The sequence below is a fragment of the Hippichthys cyanospilos genome, chromosome 2 (assembly GCF_059441005.1).
Source record: "Hippichthys cyanospilos isolate Australia breed blue-spotted pipefish chromosome 2, RoL_Hcya_1.0, whole genome shotgun sequence".
Taxonomy (NCBI): domain Eukaryota; kingdom Metazoa; phylum Chordata; class Actinopteri; order Syngnathiformes; family Syngnathidae; genus Hippichthys; species Hippichthys cyanospilos.
In genome coordinates this window covers 1,992,132-2,016,500 of record NC_142370.1, presented here as the reverse complement: position 1 = coordinate 2,016,500, position 24,369 = coordinate 1,992,132, and the positions used below count along the sequence as shown (strand labels likewise).

At 40.2% G+C, this 24,369-nt stretch overlaps 1 protein-coding gene and 1 long non-coding RNA gene across 5 annotated transcripts in view; one reads left to right on the top strand and one right to left on the bottom strand.

Annotated features, from left to right (window-relative positions):
- LOC148426847 (uncharacterized) overlaps nucleotides 1–6,587 on the top strand; it is a 32,596-nt gene extending 26,009 nt beyond the window's left edge. The window contains exon 3 of the long non-coding RNA XR_015868586.1: nucleotides 4,324–6,587. This is a non-coding gene — a long non-coding RNA (uncharacterized LOC148426847). The remainder of the gene's footprint in view (nucleotides 1–4,323) is intronic.
- Nucleotides 1–24,369, bottom strand: part of gnas (GNAS complex locus) — a 109,830-nt gene that overhangs the window by 9,637 nt on the left and 75,824 nt on the right. For all 4 annotated transcript variants that reach the window (XM_088440905.1, XM_088440914.1, XM_088440925.1 and 1 more), the window contains 6 exons: nucleotides 22,159–22,213; nucleotides 21,964–22,037; nucleotides 9,598–9,656; nucleotides 9,408–9,528; nucleotides 5,083–5,213; nucleotides 2,527–2,594 (listed from right to left, as the gene is read on the bottom strand). In XM_088440905.1, coding sequence (XP_088297031.1) covers nucleotides 2,527–2,594; nucleotides 5,083–5,213; nucleotides 9,408–9,528; nucleotides 9,598–9,656; nucleotides 21,964–22,037; nucleotides 22,159–22,213 — 508 coding nt within the window. The remainder of the gene's footprint in view (nucleotides 1–2,526; nucleotides 2,595–5,082; nucleotides 5,214–9,407; nucleotides 9,529–9,597; nucleotides 9,657–21,963; nucleotides 22,038–22,158; nucleotides 22,214–24,369) is intronic.

Below are 24,369 nucleotides of genomic sequence, written 5' to 3'. Positions count from 1 at the left end.
TGATGTATGTAGAAAGCTACAGAGTAGACCCACAAGTTATAGAGTAGGCCCACAAGTCAGCAGCGTGAGGAGAGAACTGAAATATGCAACGCAAGGCCTGTGGATGTTGACAACCTGGGCTAGACTGTTGAGTGAAATGATTCTCTCCGAAGCAATCCATGAGTGGGAAGACGGACCAAAAGCACCTGAAGGCATCATCGGAGCGGACAGTGCACTTTACACCTATGTCACTGCCCTAGACCTTACAGAAAAAGCGCTGCAATATAAGAAGGTGCTTTGTTACTGCCTGACGCCGTACGCCAATAGTGGGAACATAAGACCCAGAGAAGATGATTTTGGAAAGCTCTGGTACCAACCACAACCTGGGACAGTACGACCACAGGACCAAGCCATTATTATCAGAATCGCCTTCCATGTCACTATGATACCTTACAACGGGATCAATGCCTTGGGTATAAAGATAGGGGCAGAAACCGTCAAAAATTGCCTAGGTAGACTAACAAGTGAAAATTTAGTCAAATCCAGTGAAGAAGCTGAAAAAGCGGAAGAAGATATAAATGATGACAGAGCGGAAAAACCCAAAGAAGGCGGTCATCAGGAGAAGAGGAACTAACTGAGGCTTCGCCCCCTAAGCTTTTTTAAAAAGCCCAGCCTGACCAATAAGTTCCCACTCTTGGACAAACTCAGGCTCAGAGAGCCAGCAGAGGAGGAACTCTCCAGGCTGTGGAAAAGACCATCGAGTAAGACCAAGGAAACTGAAAACCGTCTTGTCGTACTAGCTGAAACATGCAGCCGGCAACTGGAGTCCAGTGGGACCTCTGTGGAGGGAGATACAATGGAGACAGAGAACTGATCTACGGTGCGCTCTACTGGGATCATGACTACGAGCATATTGACCACATGACTGAAACGGATAAAGAAAAAGAAAAGCTGGATGACAAAGTTTTGATGCAATCCATTGGAAGAAAGAAGGCAAGGATGTACCGATTACTATACCTTAAATGACCTGACCAGAGAACGCGCGAGTAAGGGACTCCCAGCTAAATTTAGCGGGTGCCGGGACTACACACACTCATGTGCCGGTAAGAAGTCTCTGAATTACTTTGTTGAAACCGACATCACCTTCCGCAACGGAGATTACTCCAAGCCCAAGAAAACCAAAGAACAGCTGCAGGTAGAATGGGGCCCAATGCCCCAATATATATATGTGTGTATATATATGTGTGTGTATATATATATATATATATATATATATATATATATATATATATATATACACACACACATATACATATATAGAGGGAGAGAGGAGCAGACCTTCGCCAGACTGTTGGAAATGTCTTACCTAGATTTCTTTTATAAAAAAAATTGTATTTCAAGAGTAAACTCTCAATTGTAATAATCTTTAATCTGTACAGATTAGACTTTAATTCAACATCCGGGCCACTCCAAATATGACCACAGCTGCGTGAGACTTCAAAGGAAAAGGGGAACAGTTATGTTGTACATTCCTTGTTGCCGCTGGATTGATGTGCATGAGGGTGGATTGCTGCCATGCGTGTCTAGGCAGGTGGAGGTCCTTTGTGTGCTCTGGTTGGAGTGGGCGTGTCACGGGACAGCTAAGTGGGGTCCTACGACACTGAGCGGGGGGCTTGTTTACATTGTATTGGCAATTTGGTTTATTGTTTTGAAATTGCCACGTTCAGCTGTGAAGTTGTCAGGAAAATAAAAGGCACGTAGTTGAGCCAAATGAGTCCAACCACTCTTTGATCTGAGCTGCTTTATGGATGAGGTGCACAGGCTACACAGTCCCCCCAACAAGTTCACTACTGTACACTACATAAGGTTTAATAATTTAAGAATCAAGTAAATACATGTACTGCAGTAATATTTATCTTCAATAATATGTATAGCATGAAGACTTTCATGTTAAAAAAAGGTTTTTTGGAGGGGGGGGTTTATTTATTTTTTTATGTGAAAAGTGGGGGCGCTACTTCACAGATTTTCAACTATCGCAGCCGGTTCCGAAAAGTATCTACCGCGATAAACGAGGGTTCACTGTATTGCGAAAACGGAGAGGATCATGTCAAAATTATGATGTCTTTAAAGAGTGCACCAATTAAAAGAACACAAAGTTATTCTATTTGACTAATTTATTAAATGCGGTGTTTTGGCATATACACACCGTCATAAAGTTGGTGAAACACGGATGTTGCTCATTATTTTGGCTATTTATGGTAAAATGAACAGGAACCGCATCACGGGGAAAACGAAAAACTGCTTGGAGCGCATTTAACATTAAATTAGCGAGGTGACCACACACGACGTGGGAAATAGAAAGAATTTGCAAAGATGAAATTGATTCTCTTTTGCTCTTGTTTTGACATTGTTGCCAAAGTGTTGGTGCGTCTTATACACACCAACATAGAAAATACCAGAATTTGACCTTAAAATTAAGATTTTGACTTACACACAGGTGCGTCTTATATTTGGGGAACTACGGTGGTTACCCAGAATTGCACTTACCAAGAATTCATCTCTTATGAAGTACTTGGCCCTTGTGACGCGGGGATCTTCTGCAGGCTCCGGCGTCGCTGCCAAAGTATCAAAGACCATAGAGTCAATCAGCAACAACATAAACAATTGCTGGCGCCCCAGATTTGTCCACACGTTCGGAGTTCTATGGGACATGGTGATTTTGCCATTCAAGTATGTTAGAGTGTGATCAGTAAGGATAGAAACTTTGTCAGACGGTGCCTGGTCAATTTCACCCATTTAAGTGCCTTTGAAATATGGGCCACTGACTTAGCAGATGCTTGCAAGGTTAATGCTAATACAGCGTTACCCACACTTCTGAAATTATTTGTTCCAGAAGTCATTTTACAACCTGAATCTTTCATAAGTAGAGTCAATTTTTACATGTAAATTGCCCAATCTGTTCCCCCAGGCTCCCAAAACAGTCAACGCTTGAAATTAAAAATATTAAATTATAAAATTCACCAAAAACAGAAACAAGTACATATGACATGAATGCCTAATCATCAAAATATATCATGTTAAGAACAATAAACGCTCCTACACCCTTCAAATTAATCATTTTAAGTATCAGTTGACAATATGAATGCAGTTCACTTGTTTGCCTTGAGAGGGTGCTGGTGTGCTGCTGATGAGTGCAGAGAGACACCTTTTTAAGACGTTTAATTTGTATGTTTTACTTGACATTTACAGTAATCCAGGAATCATTTACAGTAGTCCGCAGGAGCAGAATTTATTTGTTGCATTATTAAACGTAAGTGCAAAGTGCTTCCTTTTGAGGTCATTGCTAAAGTGCTAACGATGTCCTAACAACGCCCATAATGGTACGGTACACGTGTTTTTGTGTGATTATGCATGTACAATGTTAGCCGTAGCTAGTCTTAATTTCATGTTTGTTAGTTCGACTTTGTAAATTGTAATGGTTGAAACGAAGATAAAAAGCTGAAGACCACAGTGAACATCAATACAAAAAACTATTGTCTGGTTTGTGGGCATCAATGCAAAAAACTATCATCTGGTATTTGTTACAATTTTTTAAAATCATTTATTAATATAAATGGATTGCTGATTTGTTACACTTAATATCATTTATTGATATAAATGATAAAAATAACGGGTTGTGATGATGTATGACTACAGCTTTGTTGGCGCGAGTGCCGGTGTTTCATATAATATGGCAATAATGTGGCCTTTTGTATCTTGAATTTTCTCTCCTTACAAGAAACAGTACTTATCCCCAGAGGCGTTTCATAACCTGATTTTTTTTGTAGCAAGAGGTACAATATCAGCAGAATTAACTCAATCAGGGCCATTGACAAGTACAGTGATACCTCTACTTACCAAAGCCTCGCGATAAAAAAATTCAGCTTACAAAATGCCTCTGCAGAAAAATATTGTCTAGTTGCGAAATATTCAGGGTACGTAAGACGACAATGTTGGCACTGCTCAACAAGACACAAGATCACAATCCGCAATGTCTATTTGTTACAGTACTTGATGCAATTTTATCATTTATTAATATGCCACCTTAGTTATAAATGTAAGATGCTAATACTTTGCACCCGTTTACCGTGGTCTTCCACTTTTCATTTTTACATGCTTCATCCACACTTGGCACCAAAAGTTTTTTTTTTTTTTTTTTTTTTATTTTAAGATGGTGCTCACCGTGGCGGCTGTCTCTGTGTCTCTCCCGTAGCAGACACTTTTATTTAAAGCAGGGAGACACTTCTTATAATTATTATCTTATTGTCAGTGAAGTTCATCACGAACTTTCATTTGGCCTTGCAGGCTTTGGCACTGTTGCACCTGGATGTCGTGGCGGGCGGACTGAGTGGCCGGCAGCCGAGGCACATCGGGCAGAGGCGAGCCAAGAGGGGAGACCTGCACGCTAGGCTGAAGGTTGGGGCCGCTGGGCCACCGGTGTCCGGCCTGCTGCTGGCTGACGTCCGCTACCTCGGGAATGGGATTGGCGAGCTGAGAGCCCTGACTGGCATTCATCATGAGAGTGTTGTGTTTTTTGGCGGTCAAGCTGGAGGTGCACGCTGTTTGGCAAGGAGACCGGACATTAGCGAACATGAGATCAAAGCAGCCGGACGCTTTGTTCATCACAGCGGGGGACTTCAGCCACTGCGACCACAGGACCGCTTTTCTTAATATTTGATTATCATTTGCTCTATTATGGAATGTAGTCTGCTGTGTGGTACAGTACTATACATGTGATAATAAAATGATCTTTGAATCTTTGAAGTTTACACTGTAGAACAAACAAACATGAAATTGACATCAGCTATGGCTAACATTGTACATATTCACATCAAAACACATTTGTAACAATACCACTTTGGGCTGTCTGCATCTGACGTTAGCATTGTTAGCACTGACTACATCACACAGCAATTACACCACACAGGGAGCACTTCTCATGACCGCAAGCTAAACTTAGGTAAACTTGCAGTGCTCAAAATAATAAAAAAATAATTATTATTTCTATTGCACATACATTTGGCACAAGTGTGCGCTGAGACCTCGAAGACAAGGAGCGCTCACCGTCATCAGGTGTAGTGTAGCGAGCAAATTCTGGAAAGTACACTTCTATTTTGGACTTCCCCGCTAACACTTTCTCTGCAAGGAGGTCCTGTTTATTTAGGAACAAGATGACAGAAATGGTACGCAGCCACCTGAAGAGAAAACAAGACCAACTATTACATTGCGAGTGATCAAACAGGCTCAACGTTTCCTAAGGAGTACTTCGGATTGTTTCCACGTTAGGAGGAAACTACAAAATGTCACCCATTATTTTGTTGTACCCACAATACTGTCTGGATGTTCGAAGTCAGTGGTTCAACCTTTTTTTCAGTGAAGCACCCCCCTATGAAATATGTTTATAAGTATCCCTTGACCAGTGCAAAGCATTTTTGTTAAAAAAAAAAAAAAAATCTTGAAACATGTTATCAGTGTCTGATTTATTAAACTTTGGAACTTTTCAATCTTCATTTTTATTGGTCCACAACACAATAATAAACTGGAGTTCCTTCAAGTACCCCCATTAGGAAAACACTGTTCCAAGTTATAAATGTATTCAATCCAAAGCCCTTGACTTTTCTCATGAGATGACCATAATCAGTTTGTGCAGTTTGTTTGTATTCAGGATTTTCTCATTTTCAATAAAAGAAGCAAGCAGACCGAAACATTGTCTGAATCCATCCTTGCTCACAAACAGGGGCATTAACTGTTCCAGAGCCAACTGTTTTTGGAACACGCAACCCCTAGTGCCAGCCAATTTTGATAGATCTTTAAACGTTGAGAAAATATTGTGTGCGATGTCTATGTGTACATTAGGGATGGGACGAGATCTCGTAAGATTGAACGCCGCGAGATTAATTTCATTTTCACTTTTTTTTTTAGGTATTGAGCCAGAAGTGCAATGGAGAGCAACTACGCTTGTATAAAAGGCTCAAAATGTTGTAATTGTTTGCAAGAGATACAAGTGTCGCTTGGTTAATTGCATAATAACGCCTACAATTCAATCGACGTGCCTTTTGTGTCACATGACTGCGTGTTCGCGTATGCCGGTTCGCCGCGTGATATTTGCTCAAGTCATCCATGTCCCTAAATTCGATATAAGTGTGGAGTTCATGACCAAAAAGTAAGTCTGTCATGTTATCTGTTGTATTTGTGTGAAACTCTTACTTGTACATCTGTTTCGCATCCTTATTTTATGTTTGGAAGAGAATCGCAGGATTAGACATTAACTTGTGCTGTTATTGTTGGTCACTAGAGGTCCCAACAGACCATATAAATATTTAAACGTAGCCAAACAGGCCTTCAATGTGAGTACAAGTATAATATCAATACTGGTTGTGGCAGTGTGACTTCTACCTTTTTAAGTTAGTGGGATTTCTGTATGTTGTATTTAATTAGTGTTTTCAGCTGCATGTTAATACTTTAATGTTATTCCTTTCACTTATATGTATAACTTACATAAAATGGCCTATACTTATTATTTTGATTATTTCAGACTCTGCGTCTTAGCTTCTGCAATTAAATATCTGCATATATCTGCATCATCTGCCTATGTGTGTATCATTTGTCATTATTTAACCATCTTCAAACTGCCTGAGTAAAGAGTCTCTCAACCAACCCCTATACCTGTATTCATACCGATAGACCAACTTGTACCAGGTATACACCCTAAACCAGGGGTCTCAAACTCCAGTCCTCGAGGGCCACAATCCTGCATGTTTTTGATGCTTCTGTCATTAACTCACCTGAATCAAATTTTACACACACACACACACGTGGACAAAATTGGAAAAACCCACAATTCTCCCTGAAATTACTTGAAACTTACAAAAGTAACAATAAATAAAAATGTATTGAAAATTAATCAAAATCAGCCATCACTTTTGAATTGCTGATGAACATAATTATTTAAAAAAACAAACTAATGAAACAGGCCTGGACAAAAATGATGGTACCCATAACTTAATATTTTGTTGCACAACCTTTTGAGGCAATCACTGCAATGAAGCGATTTCTGTATTTGTCAATGAGCGTTCTGCAGCTGTCAACAGGTATTTTGGCCCACTCCTCAAGAGCAAACTGCTCCAGTTGTCTCAGGTTTGATGGGTGTCTTCTCCAAATGGCATGTTTCAGCTCCTTCCACAGATGTTCAATGGGATTCAGATCTGGGCTCATGGAAGGCCACTTTAGAATAGTCCTACACTTTTCTCTCAGCCATTGTTGGGTGTTTTTGGCTGCATGTTTTGGATCGTTGTCCTGTTGGAAGACCCATGACCTGCGACTGAGACCAAGCTTTCTGACACTAGGCAGCACATTTCTCTCCAGAATGCCTTGATAGTCTACAGATTTCATTTTACCTTGCACACATTCAAGACACCCTGTGCCAGATGCAGCAAAGCAGCCCCAAAACAATACTGAGCCTCCTCCATGTTTCACCGTAGGGACAGTGTTCTTTTCCTCGTATGCTTGGTTTTTGAGTCTATGAACATAAGAGTTGATGTGCCTTACCAAAAAGCTCCAGTTTGGTCTCATCTGTCCAAAGGACATTCTCCCAGAAGCTTTGTGGCTTGTCAACATGCATTTTTGCAAATTCCAGTCTCGCTTTTTTATGATTTTTTTTCAGCAGTGGTGTCCTCCTTGGTCGTCTCCGATGAAGTCCAATTTGGCTCAAACGACGACGAACGGTGCGATCTGACACTGATGTACCTTGGCCTTTGACTTCACCTTTAATTTCTTTGGAGGTTGTTCTGGGCTTTTGTATCTTTGGATACAATTCAAACGATCCGTCTCTTCAATTTGTCATCAATTTTCCTCTTGCGGCCACGTCCAGAGAGGTTGGCTACTGTCCCGTGTGTCTTGAACTTCTGAATAATATGAGCCACTGTTGTCACAGGAACTTCAAGCTGTTTAGAGATGGTCTTATAGCCTTTACCTTTAAGATGTTTGTCTATATTTTTTTTTCGGATGTCCTGGGACAATTCTCTCCTTCACTTTCTGTTGTCCATGTTCAGTGTGGTACACACCATTTCACCAAACAGCAGAGTGACTACTTGTCTCCCTTTAAATAGGCAGACTGACTGATTATGAGTTTGGAAACACCTGTGATGTCAATTAAAGGACACACCTGAGTTAATCATGTCAGTCTGGTCAAATAGTTTTCAATCTTTTATAGAGGTACCATCACCTTTGTCCATATATATATATATATATAAAATATATATATATATATATAATATATATATATAATATATATATATATATATATATATATATATATATATATATATATATATATATATATATATATATGCTTTTTTTGTTCAAGGCTGTTCGACGAATTTTCATTTTGTGAGAAATACACATCAATAGCTATTCAATGCTGCTGATTTTGCAGGTGGGAATATGCAGATTTATTATTATGCGTTGCATGAAATAAAACGCTTCCCTGCAGCAAAATAAAAGCTTTCCCACAACATTTGGGGGCAGCATGGCTCGGTAGCAGAGTGGGTTCGATCACCCAAACCATCAAGACCACGTCGAAGTGTCCTTGAGCAAGACACTGAACCCCCGGTTGCTCCTGATGCAGCGTCATCAGTAGGTAAATGATTAGTTAGTGTAAAGCACTTTGAGTACCCAAGGTAGAAAAGCGCTATATAAGTCAAAGTCCATTTACCATTTAGTACTTGGATTGAAGCCTTATTTCAACTATAAGTCCCACAATGCATAGCAAGAACTTTGCATTATAGGAGTCAGGCTAAGTCACCCAATGAAGTGAAATGTCAGAAATTGTCCGCTAGCACCCCCTGGCGGTCTGAACACAAAAACTCCTATTGCATCCTGTTTGCGAGTTGCCATTTAAAGGATTAACGCAAAAATAGAAAGAAATGCATGATAAAACCTACGGTTTTCAATGTGCAAAATTGAAAATATTTCAAATTTTGAATGTCAGTAAATGAGCCAAAAATGGGATAAATTTAAGATCTGCTGGGTGTACCTCTAGACCTCCCATTTGCAAGCATTTAGAAGGGATAGTATATTGCAAGTTGACACATTGACAAACCATACAATCTTTTAGACTCCTAATTTTTTTTCTTTTTTTATGATTTTCCTGTGATACCACAAATTAAAAACATCTAAAAGCCAGGTTTTAGTCAAAATTTCACCCATGGGTTAAGGATGGTTGCATGTCTGTATGACTTTGCCTGTTTCAAGATACTTGTATGGCCCCTGGTGGAAGAATAAGCTCACTCTTCAAACGGCCATCAGTACAGGTTTGCGTAGTAGCAATTTGTTTTACCAATCAATCACATCTGAGGAGCAAATGCCTGATTTGGAGTAGTTGCCTTCACCTGTTGTTCCAGATGTTCTTAAAGAGGTTGAGAGCCTCCTGTAAACGGTTGGTCTCATTGTCCTCTCTGATCACCATGTTGTAACTGCTACTTGCCACCACGAAGATGATGGCCGTGACGTCTGCAAAAAAAGAAAAGTGGCAAACTCGGCGCCGACCGCGGAGCAAGTTGAGCGAGGGCCGACAGCTACCGTTAAAGCACTGGATCCATTTTCGGCGCTCATCCCGTTGACCGCCGACGTCAAACATGCTGTCAATTAAGAGAGAGGTGAAATCATAATAAATTAAGCCCTGCTAAGCCCGACTAACACATGAAGTTTTCCTAACTTCAAATTAAAAACTAAGTAAACTTTGTTCGCCCAATAAAAAAAGTCGCAGCTCATAACTATTGCTAATACATTTTTCTCCATTTCCAATTATTTTTCTTTATTTTCTTTTTATATTTTATTTGATGGGCAGCGTGCAGCAACATTGTTCACAGTGGAAAATATGGCTGTACGAGATTTAGCGAGTCGCTACTTTCCATTTGTAGTCCATACATAAAACCAGAAGACACAACACAGAACAACAATAACACACAGGACTTCTATCACATACTGTAAACTTCCAATAAAACGTATAGAAATTACATTTAAAATAAAAAAGTGTCAGGCGTCATGTTATATATATATATATATATATATATATATATATATATATATATATATATGTATATATATATATATATATATATATATATATATATATATATATATATATATATATATATATTAAAAAAGAATAAGATTTAAAAGATTTAACTCCTGTGCACACACTTTGCAATACATTCACATTGCATTTTTTTTCCTAATTTTGTAAAAGCTTATAAAGGTGTAATATTTAAAGTTATTAAAATGTAAATACATTATAAAAATTGTTATAACGATTTTATATGGTCCAAAATTTGGACAATGATTATTTTTGTACAAAAAATCTTGAAAGTAGAGCTGCAATCACATAGAAATGTCACTTTTGTTGCATTGTGAAACTTTACATGTTTGAATCATCTGCTGGAAATTTCATCTCTCTAAGTGTTTTCCCAGTGATTCTTTTGTGATATCATGAAAAAGAAACTGGGGAATTTCCATAATTTGTAACATAACGCCACAAAGGTTAAACCAACTCAAAAAACCTTCCATCTTAACTCTTTTAGTGCCAAGTGTTATCTGAAACCCCTTGAGTGCCAGCCGATTTTGAGCATTGTGACGCATCTTTCAAGGCCGACAGAACATTGTATTATATGACTATGTAGGGAGTGGTGGTACCATATGAAAGATTGGATTCCATTCTTTACCTATAAACAGTAAGTTTATACTTTATTCCTGTCTTCAGTAATCACTGTTTGACAATAGGTATATTTGAGTGACAGCAATCTAGCTTTTTTGTGAAAAGATGTGCACAACAGCAACTTTGACACAAATATATTTTGGGAGCATCTGAAACACTTTAAAAGTCCTTTCTCTGACAAAACATGAACATCAACAGTAGTTTATGATGGCAAAACAACAGTTTTTCGTATTGTATATAACTTCAGTGCTCGATTGACATAATATTAAAGGGAGCACTGGCCATGAGTGTCATCTATCCATTCATTAAGGAAAAAAAAAGTTGATTGAATTCTTGTCACTGATCAACAACCTAAGCATTTTACATGACAGAAATTCTTGTCCATGGCACTGAAAGAGTTAACCACGTTTACATCAGTCATGCGATCGCATCTATTCCCACTGGCAAAATTTTATAAGCCTAAAATGTAAAACCTTGACATATTCACCCCAGTTTTCACATATGTTCCTACTCCAAAATGTTCACCTCATCTCGAATGGTAACATTCGGTACCATTCCAAGTCTTTCAATATCACTCCACATCCTTCAATATTTCTTATAGTTTTCAGACTTTTTCTAGAAATCACTGTAACTCTCCAAATAAGACACACAGTTTCTTTTCTCAAAAATGAAGGCCAACAATAACTTAAAAATAAGATTTTTGTTTTTCGACACCTTTCGAAGATGATTGATCTGTGAGCCACACAAGCAGTTTGGACACAGTTCTGCATTTTTATATAAGCTGTATTTTTACTTACAATAATTATCGTAATAGGATGAACTAGGGGAAAGGACGTCAGGTGGCTTGTGTTGGCTGAGGTTGTTACTGCATTATTTTCAAAAAAAGAAGTGAGCAGACAGAACCAATGTCCGAATCCATCCTTGTTCACGCAAAGGGATATTATGAAGACCAAAAGGATCATGTCAAAGTTATGATGTCTCCAGCTGATTCAATTCAGAGTGGCAAGAACTACATCAGTTCCAAAGGGGGTTGCACAATTAATCGAATTTTAATCACGATCACGATATTGGCTGCCACGATTAATTAAGCTAATCCTCGCCGACATTAACATTTAAAAAGCTGGCTACCGTAAATGTCAAGAATTTTCTGTTTGCTGTCATATTTTGACTGCCACGCAACGGGATGTTGCAAAGATCGCAGTAAAATCGATGTAATCCTGTTAAAATGTGTCTCAGAAATTGCAAATACAATGGTTTTATATGGTCCAAAATTTGGGGAATGATTAGTTTTGCACACAAAATCTCGCACATTCAGCTGCAATCACATGGAAATGTCAGAATCATTGCGTTTCGAAATTTTGCGTTTTAATCATCTGCTGTAAATGTCAGGTCCCTGGTGTTTTGTTTTCCTTATTGATTATTTGATGATAACATATAAAAATAAATACATAAAATAAATCAAGAATTTGTATCAGTATTGATTATGCGGAGGTTTTGATGATAGCTGTGACAAACAGGAAGAGATCCAAAAATAGCAATTCCCAAACATTTACACACTGAATTGCTGCAGGACGTACTTTGTCACACGGCGCCAGCCCGTGTGGTGGTCGTGTCATCAGAGTCCCAGAGATTCGGAATTGGAAGCTTTTGCCACCAAAGAAACTGAAGCGTCGTAACAGCAAGCTTCACGTCAAACTTACTGAAGCTTTTCCAACGCAGCAGGCCCAATATATGGGCCGGTAAGTTTTGATACAACTTCTAATTCCTATCTTAAGCACACCGCAACTGTCTGAGTCTTCTCTCCGCTGTGGGCTCCTCTTGGAGCTCTGCACCACCGGGCTAATTGCCGGCTAACAACAACTAGCTAGCTGCTCACTCTACCTCTCCACCATTATCCCTTTACTGGTCACCGCTGGCTTCTGTCCTCAGACACCACCCCCTCCACTTCCACCACCACCTCAACAAGTTTAACTGTCTGGATGTAGCATGCTGTTTTAATCCCCTGGATACTCCTAGGATGCTCATCGCTCCTCTCTGCCTGGACACTCGGCTCCTCGACGCAAGCTTACGTTAGCCTCCGGCTACTGCTCTCCACCCGGACCATGCCGCTGCGTCCGACATCTGGTACATTCTGGAACAACCATCCTCCACACAGTCGCTCGGGGTCGCATGTTTTCATTCAACTTCACGTCGTCAAACTCCATTCCTTCCTTCTGGTCTTCCTGCCGTCCTGCAACTTCGTCATTACGTCAAAAAAACATACACCATGTGTATCGGTCCAATCTCCATCCACTTTCTCAGTCCTCACAACCAATCACAAAGCAACATCACCTGAAACGGGCTCTGTTCAACACCCGCTCACTCAACAACAAAATCTTAATACTGAATGAACTTATAACGTACAATAATCGTGATATCCTCTGTCTAACTGAAACCTGGCACAAACGTTTGGACTATTTCTCATTAAACCTGACCACCCCTTCCAACTTCACCTACATTGAAAAAGCTCGCCCTGAGAGGAGGGGAGGCGGTGTTGCAGCAATATATAGAAAGGACATTAAAACAACCTCCAACTCAATTCCTGACGTCACCCTCATTTGAACACACTGCCTTCAAGCTATCCGGCCCCACTCCTCTTATCAGCGCCGTCATTTATCGCCCCCCCCACCCAAGCCAAACCCTTTATTTCTCTCTGATTTTTCTGATTTTCTGACCCAGCTCTGTTCCATCTCTCCTTCTGTTCTTCTTGGTGATTTGAACTTCCATGTCAATGACTCCAACAATAAACCTGCTACTGAGTTCCTGGACAAACTACATTGCCTCAACTTCACACAACATATCAACTTCCCTACTCACACCCGTGGTCACACCCTGGATCTCGTCTGCTCCAGTGGCCTCACAATAAATCAGCTCTCCAGCCTCAACCTCAACATGTCCGATAACTAGCAATCTTTATGGACATGAACATCCCCATTCCCACTCCCAAAGATACATGCAAAATATCCTTCCGCAAAATCAAATCCACCCCCTCCCCCCGCTCTTTCAGCCTCTCTTGCTGCTAAGATGTCCGCCTCCCCTCCCCCGTCACCTGACAACCCCACAGACCTTGTGAACTATTACAATCATACACTCTCCTCCTGTCTTGATCAGCTAGCTCCCATCAAAACCAAAAATGTCACTTTCACACACTCAGCACCCTGGTACAAACCCGAACTCCACAAAATGAAATCCCATAAATGCCAACTTGAACGCCTCTGCAAGAAAACTGGTTTAACTGTCCAACTCGCATACACTGATCACCTCCACCAATACAACTATGTTCTCATCTCAGCTCGGTCCACCTACTACTCCAGCATCATACACTCTGACTCTTCTAACCCCAAGGCTTTTTTCACCACAGTAAACAAACTTCTCAAACCCAGCGACAACATCTCCAACACCAAGTGTAACGCCTTTCTTTCATTTTTTCAAAACAAAATGAACACCATTTACAGTATCCTGACCGCCTCCACTACTCCCTCCACCTCCCTACCTATCTGCTCCCCTACACCACTCAGCCCCTGTCTCACTTCCCTCCCATGTCCCCAGCACTGTTGTCCAGACTCTTGGTGGGCATGAAAACCTCTTGCTGTGCTCTGGACCCCATTCTATCCACATTTGTCAAAAACTGTCACCCAGCCATCTCGTCACTCATCGTCAATATCATCAACTCCTTCTTCAGCTCTGGCACAGTCCCCGACACCCTCAAACTGGCAGCTGTCACCCCTATTCTCATAAAGTCTGGACTCAACCCTTACACCATGAACAACTTCCGGCCCATTTCCAACCTCCCTTTCCTTTCTAAAATTCTGGAACGTGCTGTCGCCACTCATCTCAGTGTTTTGGTTAATTTGAAACATGCATATCAAAATTGAATTGACATTACTGTAGCTTTTCAAGCAATAATCGATGCATTTGGTTTTACACAAATAATAAAAGCAGCAACACACCGGAATGGTAATATCTTAGACTTAGTTCTAGCCCATGGCCTAACTGCCTCAAACGTCACAATTCTGCCGCATACTAACGTTATGTCTGATCATTATCTTATAACATTTGAAGTCCTAGCTCAGTGTGGTCTTGTTGTCCACAACCAAGGCTTTAAGAGCCGTGATATGAATTCTTCAACCACTGCTACACTTTCTGAATTACTGCCTTCCGCAACAGCTGCCTTTCCGTCTTTCACTGGTTCAGTCGATAAGCTCGCGAATTATTTTAATTCGGTTCTTTTAAATTCGCTAAACTCTATTACGCCGCTGAAACTTAAAACTCGTTCGAAGCGGCACACTCCGTGGTTTACGGAGGAAACGCGTAAGTGTAAATTGTTAAGAGTACAACTTGAGCGTAAATGGCGAACAACTAAACTCGAGGTTTTCCGTCAGGCCTGGTGCGATAGCTTGCTGAAATATAAAGAGGTTCTTAGGTTAGCAAAAACAAATTACTTTTCCAAAATGATTAGTCTTAATAAAAACAACCCAAAATATTTATTTGAGACGGTAGCGCAGCTAACACAGCAGCAGCAGGTTAATCATAGTTCCCTCCATTCAGCACACGATTTCATGCAATTCTTTACTCAGCGGATTCAGCTAACAAGGGACGAAATAAAAAAGGCAGCGCCGCTTACCCCCTCGACTGTGATTGTTGATGCTAGTTCGTACAATCGGTTTCAAGAAAGTCTGATTACTCTGTCCCAGTTTGATTAGTATCCCTGGAGTGTCTTACACACCTGGTTAATGCAGCGAAGCCGACGTCCTGCATGCTCGACCCGCTTCCAGGCAAACTCGTTAAAGATATATTCCCGGTCTTAAGGTCATCTGTCTTGACAACCTGTCACTCTCCTCTGGCATTGTACCTGAAGCTTTTAAGACGGCCGTCATTCAACCATTACTTAAGAAACCTCACCTAGATCCTGAAGATCTCTTTAACTATAGGCCAGTGTCACACCTTCCGTTTATCGCCAAAATTCTTGAGAAAGTTGTAACACAACAGCTTAGCGATTTTATGATAGACAACAATAGATTTGAACTCCTTCAGTCAGGTTTTAGGGCCAACCACTCAACTGAGACAGCCCTAGTAAAAGTGACGAATGATCTTCTCTTAGCCTTGGATTCCAACATCTCATCAATATTATTACTGCTTGATCTTAGTGCCGCATTTGACACTATTGATCATCATATTCTTATAGAACGTCTTAGATCATGTGTTGGTATCTCGGGATCAGCACTTTCTTGGTTCAGATCTTACATCCTGGGAAGGATGCATAGTGTCTCTTATGGCGATGCGATCTCTGAATCTTTCTCCGTCTCATGTGGTGTCCCGCAGGGGTCAGTACTTGGTCCCTTACAGTTCAACATCTACATGATTCCTCTCGGCGATATTATACGTAAACATGCTATTAGTTTTCATTGCTATGCTGATGATACCCAACTCTATATGCCCTTAGAAATAACGGATCCGTGCAAGTGCAGTAAGCTGGAGGCTTGCCTTGCCGAGATTACACAATGGATGTCTTCCAATTTTCTGCTTCTCAACCCTAATAAAACTGAGATGTTATTTATTGGCCCTGCTCATCGTCAGCACTTGCTTAAGAATACCACACTGAACCTAGAAAACTGTATTATTTCCCAAAGTAGTTCTGCAAAAAATCTCGGCGTGATATTTGACTCAACTCTCTCCTTTCGAACACATATTAATAACATGACAAGAACAGCGTTTTTTTCACCTCCGCAATATAGCTAAAATTCGCCCTATTCTTTCTCTTAGCGATGCAGAAACATTAATTCATGCATTTGTTACGTCGCACCTAGACTATTGTAACATTTTGTTTTTCTGGACTTCCCATGTCCTACATTAAAAGCCTGCGGTGTGTACAGAATGCAGCAGCGAGACTATTGACAAGGACGAGAAAGTTTGATCATATTACTCCGATTCTAGCTGACCTGCATTGACTTCCAATACACGTGAGATGTGATTTTAGGGTGCTGTTAATTACTTATAAAATTTTACACGGTTTAGCTCCTTCCTATCTCGTCGACTTAGTATCACCATATGTTCCGTCCCGACAACTTCGATCACAAAATGCCGGTTTGCTATCGACCCCACGGGCTAAAAAGAAGTCTGCGGGATCAAGGGCATTTTCCATTCGCGTGCCAGTACTATGGAATGCCCTACCTATGGAAGTTCGCGCAGCCACCTCAGTAGAAATCTTTAAATCCCGACTAAAAACACATTTATATTCAAAAGCATTTAGTTAATTGAGCCTGTCTGCAGCTTTCTTCTTTTTTCTTTTTTCCTGCCCCCCTCTTCCGGCTGGGAGAGGGGGCTAGCTAGATGGTGAGGGTTGACTTGACCGCCTCCATTGGGTCCTGCGCTGGTCGACCATCACGGGATAGGAGTTCGGCCGTCTGCGGTCCACCTGGCTGGAATGTGGGATGGTTCTTGCCCAATGGCTTTGCCTGCTGTCAAGACATCACTGCACTATATAGCACAATATGTTTTCTGTAATTTATATTGTTTCTGTGTCTGGTACATGCAGCATCCACTTCAACCTGTGGGCCTGGAAGTGGGCTCCTCCCACCTGTGGTCCCTTCTGGAGGTTTCTGATTTTCCCCAAATTGGGGTTTTTGAGTTTTTCCTTCCCCTTCTGGGAGCTTTGACAGGGGATGCTGTTGTGTACCTTATACTGAAAAGATGTCTCTGTACAACCTCTTTTCATCTGTGAAGCCCTTTGAGACTTCGGTGATTTAGGGCTATATAAATAAAATTTGATTTAATGATTTGATGACATTAAATATTGAAATTGAATATTTACTTAACGTCACATTTTTTAAATCTAATTTACTTTTTTGTAATAGTTGAGGAGAAGTAATTGTACTCTTGGGTGCAAATTACATTCGAAACAAATGAAAAAAAATATCACCATGGCAGTTTAATCTTTATAGAATTTTTAAACACAAGAGAAACTAGAGCTGCAAGCAGCTATAAAGGGCCCTCGCAGACCTGTGCACGTTGGGGTATGAACAGGTCGGGGTATGAAAAAGGAGAATGAACGATGAAAAATTAGTTGTAGATGACTTCAGTGTAGGACTCTTATCAAATATGTAAAATTTAGAGAAGATGGGACAATGTGGGTTGAGTTACTGCAGCTTTTATTGTTACAGTTGTGTGACTTTCAATGCCATATAGGCCACACCCACTGTCGAAACATTGTACTGATTTGTGGAGGGCATAAGGCATGGCCACTGGCTTTTCAGAGAACATTTAAGGGATATCACTTCAGGGGGCTCAGCAGAGTACATAAAAACATTAAGGATTTGCTATATTTTTTGCTGCCACTAGGTGGCGCTCGTAATATGATTAAAAAATAGGCTTGTAGGTGTGTTTGACATTGGACTCCCATCCCATATATGAAGTTTTAAAAATATCAGATCGTTTAGGTCCAATTACAGCAACTTTTACTGTTTTCGCGAGACCGGATTTTGAGTTGGCATAGAGGCCACGCCCTTTATTGAAAAGTCATAAAAGTTGAGAACCTTAATGTTCCAATGTGTCATAGCTTTTCTGACCATTTTTGAGTTCATTTAGTCAAACAGGCATTTCACAGTACATAAAAGTATAAAAAATGAGATTTTTGTTCGCCACTGGGTGGCGCTCTAATTGATTTGAAAGTTTATCACATAGCTAAATTATTGCATGACTTTTAAAGTCCCAGGAAAGTTTCAGATGGTTTGAAGCTGTCATAGCTGAGTTATTAAGATTTTTGTCACTCTTGGCGAAGGAAATATTAAACATAATTTGAAGCTCCGCCCCCATCTTTTATGTCAAGTGATCTTCACGATATTTGGACTATGTATGCCCCTCAGTTGGATAATGATTCATGCCAAAGTTGAAGGTAATGGGGTGAATCGTTTAAGAGAAAAAGGCACTAGTTTGAGACCAGCTAATGTCTAAGAATGGGACAAAACTGCACATTAAAAAAATTCATAACAATTTTTCTGTACATCCTAGCACATCACTTCCATTGATTTTTTGTAGGTCTTACAGTCCTTCATTTGCCTACAAAGTTTCATAGCTGTAGGTCAAACCAAACAGGATTGACTGTAATCTTTCGACTAATGACATTTTTTGCAGCCACTAGGTGGCGCTAGCTTTAAACTGGAATATATTTTGTCAATATGTTCAGGAGAATATTGTCATCCAATGTGTGAAATTGTGAGAAGATCAGATCATCTGGGTCAAATTACAGCAGCTTTTACTGGTCCGTTAACGCTTCGGAATGAAAATGGTCGTAGAGGCCACGCCCATTATCGAAACTTCATAAAATTTGGTGGTCAGCAGGGCTGTCTAAAGGCTTGTCAGACTTAATTTCAGCGGTATTACTTCAAAGAGCTCAGCTAAACACATAAAAACGTTTAAAAAATGCTATATTTTTGGCTGCCACTAGGTGGCGCTCGCACTATGACAAAAAATACGTTGATAGGTGTTTTCCACATTGGAAACCATCAAACATATAAAGTTTAGAAAAGATAAGACCATCTGGGTCCAAACACAGCAACTTTGTTCGTTTTGGCGAGACATCAGACTGACATTTTTGTTTGCCACTAGGTGGCCTTATAAGCAATTGAAAAATTTTTTTAACACATGTGTTAAGGGCTTGAGTCTTCATGTGTCTGTGAAGTTTCAGATTTTTTCAAGCTTGTAAAGCTGAGTTATAAAGGTTTGTTTCACATGTGGCAAAGTAATCATCAAAGACATAATATGAAGCCCCGCCCCCAACATATTTGATGGCGGATCGTCACAAAAATTTGAACAAATGTGCCTCACAGTCAGATGAAACATCACAGCAAATTTGACATCGATTAAGTAAAGCATTTAGGAGAAAAAAGGAGCAGTTCGGGACCTGAAAATGAGCAAAAACGGGACAAAGGTGCGCATTCAAAAATTCATAACTCTCTTTCTGTACATCTGAGCATATGGCTCGCGTTGACTTTTTTGTAGGGCTCAGGGTCATACATAAGGCTACAAATTTTTGTAGCTCTAGGTCACACGGGCCGGGAGTGAGAGGCTATTTTCCACTCATAAGGCCATTTTGGGGCCAATTACAGCCACTTTTTTCATTTTGGCGAGTCATCTGACTTTGAGGTGGCGTGCAGACTACGCCCATTATCGAAAAGTCGTAAAATTTTAAAACCTTAATATTCCATGTCTTAATGGTGTTCTGACCAATTTTCAGTTATTTTACTCAAACAGACTGAGCACAATACATGAAAGTGTAAAAAATGACATTTTAATCAACCACTAGGTGGCGCTAGTAGCTATTTTAAAAAATGGTCATATCAACAAGTGCAGGGGTCATTTAAAATATGAAATTACTAACTATAAATGTTGATTGGATTTTTAAATGAATCTTATTCTGGAGTGAAAACTTAAAAACAAAAGTTTTCAGATTTATCGTAAATGTAAAAAAGACTTGTCCGCATGAGTGTGATGGGTGAAACTGAGATCTGGAGTGCAGGACAAAGGCCAGGTGTGGCTCTGGCAGTAGTATGGATGCGAAGGATGTCTTGTAAGTGAGAGTCCGACAGCCGTGTACTCACGCGGCTCTTATTTAAGTTCATACAGTAACCGAGAATGTCTTCTCTCACAAATACGTCGAACCGAACCAGCTTAGCATTTTTTTTTACCAAGTGCTCGAATCTCTCAGAAACTTGTCCTTATCCAGATGTCAGTAAAAGTTGGCGATATAAAGCTGCTGGTGCTGACCGCAGCTCACTGCGTCACACTGCAGCTCAACTTTCTTCATTTTGTTGATTATCGCCATGTTAGAAACTTAGGGGCTCATACAGTCAATTACTCATATAGTAATTTGTTGTTCCTAATTGAGCCTATAGATGGCAGCATTTAGCACACGCAGGTAACAGCGCTGATGCCCAATGTATTAATTCTCCATGCGGGCCAGACGTTATTGATTTTAAGACGGAGGCTGCGGGCTGGATGGTAATTGACCATGGGCCGCATTTGGCCCCCGGGAAGGACTTTGGACATGTCTGCTCTACATGCTTCCCCTCGGCAACATCATCCGACGTCACCACCTCCATTTCCACTGCTACCCTGACGACGTCCAATTATACATCTCCACGAAATCCCTCACCACCATAACTCACTCCACCCTGACCAACAGCCTCACTGAAATTAAATCATGGATGCAGTCTAATTTCCTCCAACTCATCGTATGCCCGAAATCTCTCACCAAAACCATTCCCAACTTCACTCTCACTGTCAACAACTCCACTTTGTCTCCCTCCACTCACATCCGTAATCTTGGGAGTTATCCTCCCATCTCAAAAATATCTCCCGGCTCCGTCCATCACTCTCCTTCTCTGCCGCTGAAACCTTGATCCATGCGTTCATCACCACCCGACTCGACTACTGCAATAGCATCCTTTATGGCTCATCTTCCAAAGTCCTCAATAAACTTCAATACATTCAAAACTCCTCCGCCCGCCTCCTCACTCACACCCGCTCCTGTGACCACATCACCCCAATCCTCCAGAAGCACCACTGGCTCCCCATCCCTCAACGCATCCACTTCAAAATCCTCCTTCTCACCCACAAAGCCCTCCACAACCAGGTCCCCTGTTATCACACCAACATGCTTCACCATCTCACCCCTACCCGCAGCCTCCGCTCCGCTGACGCCAACCTCCTGTCCCCTCCAGCCAGAACCAAGCACCAGACCTGGGGTGACAGAGCCTTCTCCATCACTGCCCCAACCCTCTGGAATTCCCTCCCCAAACACATCCGTGACTGTACAGACCTCCCACTATTCTAATCCCATCTCAAAAGTCATCTTTTTAGAACAGCTTTTAATGTGTGATTGCTGTTCCTGTGTCTTGTAACTGTTCTATGTTTACTGCTTTTACAATTTTTATACTACTGTGTCTTTGATTGTTTTTAGGTTACTACTTTTACGATTTTTGTATTACTGTAAAGCGTCTGAGTGTCTAGAAAAGTGCTATACAAATAAAATGTATTATTATTATTAAATTCCTGTTTGATCTCTGTCAAACGACAATAGATCAAGTTGTAATTTCTTGTAATTGTTTAAGACTGCAAGTTGCATTTGAAAGGAAACGTGCATGCTGTTTTCAAAATTTCATTGGTGAGCCATAAGATTGATGTGTTTGACTTACTGGAAATTAACTTTATCCACTTGGAACCTTGTTTCGAAGATTCCTGATGTCAGTACTCTGCATCGCAGTAAATCCTGGTATGAGAAACAAAACAAAACAATTGTTCAGATAAAAGATGGAACTACCTGTATGTTTTGGTAAAAGGGAAGTTAAAAACTCAGAGGAAAACGTCCAAGGCAAGAGGCGAAGACCCACTTGATCTGTGGGAGTGTAGTCGCTTTGCTTCACAATGTCAATCTTGTCCAGGAAGCTGGGCACAAAGACAATACAGGGACAATTATTAGATTGTCGCCATCATTTCTAGGGACGCGACCGAAATTCGGCAGACGAAAAATGAAGTTTCGGTTTGGGTCCGAACAAAACGATACAGCCTGAACTGGTGCAACCATGGTCGGAAATTTATTTGTAATTGCTCCCTTTTTCAGTTTTCTGTTCTGGGAATTCAGAACATTTGCATTCTTTCTCTGATTGGCTGTTGATGAGGAAATGCAAGATAAAAGTTTTTTTAAGATAGAAGTTAAACACACACACACACATTATATATATATATATATATATATATATATATATATATATATGTATATATATATATATATATATATATATGTATATATATATATATATATTTTTTTTTTTCAGCACTATAGGGCACACTTAAAAGCCTTATTTTTTTATTTTATTTTTTTTAAACTGATGGTGCACCTTATATATGGATCAATATTGAGATAGGGATTCGTAGAATGAACTGATAAAGTAAGCTTTACCTGTTTCTTTTGTGTGTTTACAGTTGAACAAGGTTGGTCATATTGACATTGAGTTATTATGCTATTGAGAGTTAAGAGTTATTATTTGAGTTGTTATTGTTACTTTGAGTATTACTATTTTGTGATTGCACTGGAGGAAAGGTTCCCTGATCTTAATGTTGCACTACATGTTATACCTTGCTGTTAAAAGATAAACTGTCACAAAAATACTAATAAAATAAATCATAAGACAGTTGTTTATTCATTTAGGGAGTAAATGGAGTTGTCAGAAAGCTGGTTTGTAATCTCCTAATAAAGTTTGACTGCTTCTACTGTTGCACCTTATAATGCGGTGCGCCTTACATATGGAAAAGTTTTAAAATATGTCATTAATATATATATATATATATATATATATATATATATATATATATATATATATATATATATATATATATATATACACAGTGGGACCCCGGTTTACGAACTCCCTCTTTTACGAACTTTTCATCTTACGAACGTTGACCGCAGGGTTTTTTGTCCCCCTCTTACGCACAAACCTTTCACCTTACGAACAATCCAACATGCCGGTCAATGTGTTCGAACAACTTTATTTCGCTTTGCTACATTAACGAAATCAATTGCTCATGCATGTAACATTAACGCCAATATGCTATTGCTCTTACAATGTCACAGTCACTGTTTCAGTCACTGTGTCAGTCACGGAGATGCCGATATGCTATTGGTCGATTAAGTTCACAGTCCCGGTCTCACTCACGGAGATGCGGATATGCTGTTGGCCGGCGTCACGTCAATCACAGAAATGCCGATATGCTATTGGCCGAACGCCTTCATCTAGCTTGATGGCACAGCTGGTCGGGATGGAAGGAAAGAGAAAAGGAGTGAAAAACGGAAGGAAGGAATGTTGTGAAGACTTTGCAAACTTTATCTGTTAGACATGGCTTCTAAAATTGCAAGTGGCGGTAAAGGAAGAAGTAAGAGGATGATGACAATAGAAACGAAGCAGGAGATCATAAAAAAAATACGAAGGAGGCGCATGCATTGTTAACCTTGCTCGTGAGTATGGCCGTAACCGCTCGGCAATCTTAAGGACAAGACTTTCCTTGCCGGGGGACGGACCTTGGTCAACAACAAAATGGAGAGGCTTCTTCTTTTATGGATTAAAGAGAAGATAATCGCCGGTGATATGTTCTCGTTTGAGAAAAGTTCGAGTTTAAGCAAATAAATAAATTCTGCGGGTTGGTCTCTGCTCCCCTCCGCCTACGCCCAGCTCAAGTCACGTCGCCCTAAAGGTAAATGTAATTTTTCTTTTGTATATTTGTTATTTAATTTAACTGTACAGTAGATTATGTTACTAATTTTTAACATGTGTATAAAGTCGTGATGTTTTAACCTAAGGTTTTTGCACGCGTTGCAGGCATTCACTAATTAACATTGGTTTGGATTGCCCGTCATACAAGCAATTCGAGTTATGAGCATAGCCGCTGAACGGATTAAGTTCGTAACACAGGGGCCCACTGTATACTGTATATATATTTTTATATATATATATATATATATATATATATATATATATACATATACACACACACACACACATACACAGTGATCCCTCCTACTTCGCGGTCTCAGATATCGCGGT